At 40.4% G+C, this 5,906-nt stretch overlaps 1 protein-coding gene across 1 annotated transcript in view; it reads right to left on the minus strand.

Moving 5' to 3' along the window:
• Acss2 (acyl-CoA synthetase short chain family member 2) overlaps positions 1-5,906 on the minus strand; it is a 47,474-nt gene that overhangs the window by 38,735 nt on the left and 2,833 nt on the right. Inside the window, exon 2 of the mRNA XM_008847877.3 lies at positions 1,642-1,837. Within this exon, the coding sequence (XP_008846099.1) occupies positions 1,642-1,837 (196 nt within the window). The remainder of the gene's footprint in view (positions 1-1,641; positions 1,838-5,906) is intronic.

The raw sequence follows: 5,906 nt of genomic DNA on the forward strand, positions 1-5,906 counted from the left end.
CGGTGATGTAGTAAGCCCCTGTATGAATCCTCAGCACCACTAAAAAGAGGAGGGAAAGAAAGAAAGGTATAGGTGGTGCTAGTATCCCTAGCAATCATTGGTTCCTAGAGTATTCTTTGGCAAACACTGGTCTAATCTGACCAGTTATGGATTAAGAGTCTCCTTAGAGCCTGTTCAGGGAAGAATGATAGAGGAACTAGCATCTCAAGGAACAAAAGGCCTCAGGATTTTGGAACATCTCTAGTGATTGAACAAATAAATCGACGCTTTGTTTCCTAAGTCTTTCACCAGGCACCTGTGTCCTTTTGAAACAAGAAACAAATTCAGATATAGACATGTCCTTTGTAGATCTTTAAGGGGTTTCTGATCCTTAAGGAGCCTAAAGGGCAGGCTCGAATGTTGGTTCATAAACAAGCATAAGCCCAAGAGCAGGAGTCGAAGAGTCTACAAATAGGGAATTTCAGTGGTAAAGCAATAGTGGTATACAATCAACCACTCACATTTGTACAGTGTTTTCCAAAAAACAACTAAATGCTGTTGCATCATCTCATTTAATCCTTGAAACAATCTAGTAAGGAAGATAATGGAATTATTATCCCCAGTTTATGGAAGAGGAAACTGACTTCAGAGTAGTTAAATGCTTTGCCTTTGCTTATATAGCAAGTTAATTATTATTCCAACTTTCTCAAAAATTTCAATTTTGCCATATGTAAAATGAGGAAAAGAAATAGTGCTTTTGTAGTTGTATCAAATGGGATATTTGCTAAGTATTTAAGCATAGTATCTGGCACAGACTCAATGAAAGGCAATAAAAATTGATAGAGCTGGTGAAAAGCCCAATGCCCCAATTTTGTCCCAAAGCAAGAATGAAAAAAACCCTACTCAGTCCTGTTCTCTTCTGTGTACCTATTCTCCTCCTCCTCCAACCATAAGCCAAGAACAGCAGGCTAGAAGGCAGCACACTAGACTTTAGTGTCAACTCCATCAGTTGTCACAGTAATTATGTGATTTAAGGAAAGAAGTTTAATTTCCTTGAGGCATTTTTCCTTATTGAAACATAAAATTAGTGATACTTTGCTTACTCTACTTGGTTGCTGTAAGGATCAAATAAGTTTATGGAATTTACAGTACTTTATGACAGTCAGGTGTAGCACACAACTCTAATTCCATCATTCAGGAGGCTGAAGCAGAAGGATTTGCTGCAAAGTTCAAGGCCAGTCAGGGTAAGACCCTTTCTCAAAAAATTGAGGGTGGGATGCACAAGATGGCACTTGTCACGAAGCCTGATGCCTTGAGTTAGATCCCCAAGACCCACATCGTGAAAGGAGAGCACCAACTCCTGAAAGTTGTCCTCTGACCACCACACGCTCATGCCCACACACATACACAATTAATTAATTAACTTTAAAATTTTAAATATGAAGTACATACGAAAACTGTGAAACAGTATATAAATATGAGGGGTGACTCCCCCCCTTTTTTGAGACAGAGTCTCCCTGTAGGCCCAGCTGGCCTATAACTCACTATGTAGACCAGGTTGGCCTTGAACTGCCTCCCAAGTCCTGGGACTACAGGCCCACCACCACACCCAGCCCAGAGGGGTGACCCTTTTTATCTGCCATAGACTATCAATATTTTTACCAGTAAAAAGCAACTTTATCTCCAAGTTTTTTCTCATGGACATTTCGATCCAGCACATTGTAGCAGATGTTGGTAGTGGCTCCTTTCATCCATTCAGTGAAGATTTTCCCTTTAGTCACATCAAAGTTGTACTGGAGGAATGGGCCAGGGCATGGGGTCTTCCAGTAAAATTCTTTGGCAATGTTTCCCCAAAACTCTGCAACAAAAAGAGATGTACACACATCACTAAGTGTCTCAAACTTATTTATCGTCAGATAGATTGGATTACTAGTGTATGAACAGGACAAAGTTACAATTACCCTACCTAGGACTCATTATCTGTCTAATTTTATCACCAATTATTCTCCTACCTACAGTCTATTCCCACAGGCCGAATCTTGATTGTTCCTTCTATACTCAAAACTGTCTATCCAGAGTTGAAGTAGTGGCACATGCCTATAATCCAAACACTTGGGAATTGGAGCCAGGATTATCAGGAGTTCAAGACTAGTCTTATCTACATAGCAAGTTCAAGGCCAACATGGAATACTGGAGACCCTGTCCCCAGCACCCCCAGTGTCTATCCAGTTTTTGATGCCTATTCAAATCACAGCCATGTGGTTTCTAGCACAATAACTAGTACACAGGAGGCTATCAGTACATTTTTTCATGAACTATTAATGAGAAGAAATTCTTTACCCATAGAGTTGTAGTGATCATCTTTCTTCTTGTTTGCTTATCCTCTCCTAGTTATTCACTGACCATCTCCTTCCACAGCTATCTGTACCAGTGCCAGATGTTACTTGAAGCTATGTATATGTATTGTTCATTTAGTCTTCCCCCAACCCTAAGAGGTATGCATTAGTTTCATTCTCATCTTGTAAGGCTTGAGACATTAAAGAACTTATGTAAAGTTTCACAGGTTACTAAGTGAAGATTTTAATTTTCTTGAGAAGACATTTTTGCTAAAGTCCAAAGAAGAATAAGAGGCTTTTTGAAAACTCTCTGACCAAATCAGCACTACTGTGGTATGAGAGGGAATCGGGTTTATATTAAGAGAAACTAAAGACTGAAACACTGAGAATAAAGAAAATAACTGCAGAATTGATTCATAACTAGGCATATTGGGAAAAGACAGAACATAATTGAAAGCTAAATCACATAGTATACAACCTTTCAAACTATTAAGGAAATAAAAATTAAATCAACCCAAAGTGCCATTATATACTCTTAAAACTAGCAAAGATTAAAAATTAAACCTGATGCTTAGGCTACATGAGATCTGTCTGGAGAGATAGGAACTTTTTTTTTTTTTTTTGGTCTTTTTGAGACAGGGTCTCCCTGTAGCCCCAGCTGTCCTGGAACTCACTATGTAGACCAGGCTGGCCTCAAACTCACAAAGATCTGCCTGCCTCTGCCTTCCAAGTGCTGGGATTAAAGGCATGTGAGAAACAGATAGTTATACAAAAACAGTACTATAAAAATGTCTGGCAAGAACTATAAATTTTTTTTAATCCTTTTATTTGTTTATGTAATTTTGGAAATATACTCTACGAAAATAATCCCAAAGGGTGGTGGCATTACTAAACAGATGTTTATATCAACACTATAATAGTGAAAGTAGAAAAGGTGGTATATGACTCTAGTCCTAGCACTTGGGAGGTTGAGGTTGGAGGATTAGGGGTTCAAGGTCAGCCTCAGCTACACAGGAAACTGAGTCCACCCTGGGCTCAGTCAGTAAAGTGCTTGCCACACAGGCATGAGGATCTGGCACCATGGCACATGGAAAGGTGGAGTTGGCTCCCTAGGACTTGCTGGCCAGCCAGTCTAACCAATTTGGTGAGCTCCGAGCCAATAAAAGATGTCTCAAAGGAAGTGGATGGTGTTCCTGAGAATAACACCCATGGTTCCTCTTGTAACACACACACAAACACTCACACACGTGCACGCAAACTCATACACCTGTGTGTGTTCACACTCAAAAACATGCACATACATATTAAAACAAATTGTGAAACTAGAAACAACTCAAAGCCCAGCAATTAAAAATGGGTGAAAACTATCTGTTACTATTTGTAAGCAATACAAATAGTAACAGAATACTGAACAGCCATTGAAGAGAAAACAAACGGAGAGTGGCATTGAGTGAAGGCCATTCCTGTATAAGGACTGAACTAATTTCTTTGACTCTTTATGACATTGTTATATCATAAAGATTAACTAAATTGTATGAAGTACATTATCCTAATTTTATTATGAGAAAACTGAAGCTCAGTAAACACAGGAAACACTCCCTAAGGACTATAAAGCTGATAATGAGTCTACAAATCCTCCAAATACTTTAAGTAATAATAGTAGACATTGTACAAAACTGTTTATGAACACTTATGTTTATCAACAAGGAATGACAATAAAACCTAGTTTACGTTCAGTTAGTTTAGTTTGTGTTTGCTTTTTACGGTGTGTGTGTGTGTGTGTGTGTGTGTGTGTATTTGAAGGTTTTCAAGTACTGAAGTTCAGAAGAGGAAAGAAATGAGCATGGATTACAATGATCAGAGAATGTGCTATAGGACTGGTAGAGTTGGGGTAGGTGAACAGGAGCAGGAGGAAATGGGCAAAGGCAAGGGCATTGGAAGGGACCTGTGTGGATCCAGGATGTGAAGGAGAATGACCTGTCTAACATGAGGACTGTGATAAAGGATAGGAGAGATACGGTTGAAGAGGTAAGGGGAAGCTAGGTTACCCAGAGGCCTTGAAAGAAAAGCAGAAATTTAATTTCAACTATACAAGAAGGGAAAAGGTTTTCAGAAGTCAAACATGGTAGCACTTGTTTATCATCCCAACACTCAGGAGGGAGAAGTTAGACGATCACAAGTTTTTAAAAAATATTTAATATTTTTATTTTTTGTATATGAGTGTATTGCCTGCATGTAGGTAGGTGCACTGTGTTGTGCAATGCCCATGGAGATCAAAAGGGGGCATCAGACTCCCTGGAACTGGAGTTACAGGTAGTTGCCAGCCATCATGTGAGCACTGGGAATTGAACCCTGGTCCTCTGCAAAAGCAGCCAATGCTCTTGGCCAGTGAGCCATCTCTCCAGCCCTGATCATCACAAGTTTGAGGCAGCCTCCTACATAGCAAGACCCATAAAAGAAAGAAAGAAAGAAAGAAAGAAAGAAAGAAAGAAAGAAAGAAAGAAAGAAAGAGAGAAAGAGAGAAAGAGAGAAAGAGAGAAAGAGAGAAAGAGAGAAAGAGAGAAAGAGAGAAAGAGAGAAAGAGGAAAGAGAGAGAGAGATAGAGAGAGAAAGGAAGGAAGGGAGAGAGGGAGAGAGAGAGAGAAAGAAAGGAAGGAAGGGAGAGAGGGAGAGAGAGGGAAGTGAGGGGATTGGAAAAAGGAAGAAAATAGAAGAGAAAGAGAGAAAGGAAGAAAAAGACAGCAAGCAAGAAGAGAGCCGGGTGTTGTGGTGCACGCCTTTAATCCCAGCACTTGGGAGGCAGAAGCAGGTGGATCTCTGTGAGTTCAAGCCCAGCCTGGTCTATAGTGAGTTCAGGCCAGCTGGGACTAAAGGGAGACCCTGTCTCAAAAAGACCCAAAAAAAGGCCGAGGAAAAGAAAGAGAAGAAGAAGGAAGATGGGTTTCTGCAATGGCGTAAGAAAGCAGTGGCTGCAGATTATCAGTCTAACAGTGTTTAACTCTCTGGAGAGCCTGAAGTTGACAAGGGAGGGGACAAATTAGGAGACAGCTTCTTGTTCCCTTGATCTAAAGCATCTGTGGGAATGGAAGAAAGGGTCAAGCTAAGAGGCATCTTGAAGGAATCTTTGACAGAATTTGATGAAAAGCACACTGGGCCTACATAGTGCGTTCTAGGTCAGCTGGGGTTACAGGGAGACTCTGTCTCAACACCCCCCCCCCAAAAGAGTATAGTTTATGCTGGGCATGCACACCTTTAATCTCAGCACTCAGGAGGCAGAGGCAGGCGGAGCTCTGTGAGAGAGAGGCCAGCCTGGTCTACACAGCAACTTCCAGGCCAGCTGGGGCTACAGGAAAACCTTGCCTCACATCGCTGCTAAGGCTCCTGTTTGAGATTTAAGCATTCATTATAGCTGACCCTGTCTCAAAAAAATAAAAATAAAAAATAAATAAATAAATAAAACTTTTGTTGGTTTGAATGCCAACTCCATCATTGATGGGCTTTATGACTTTGTAAAGTTAGTTGATCTCTCTAAACTTCAATTTCCTTCTCTGTGAAATGTGTTCATGTTTAGTAAGCAACAAGGAGTGTATA

Source organism: Nannospalax galili, unplaced genomic scaffold (assembly GCF_000622305.1).
Source record: "Nannospalax galili isolate Female #2095 unplaced genomic scaffold, S.galili_v1.0 scaffold724, whole genome shotgun sequence".
NCBI classification, from domain to species: domain Eukaryota; kingdom Metazoa; phylum Chordata; class Mammalia; order Rodentia; family Spalacidae; genus Nannospalax; species Nannospalax galili.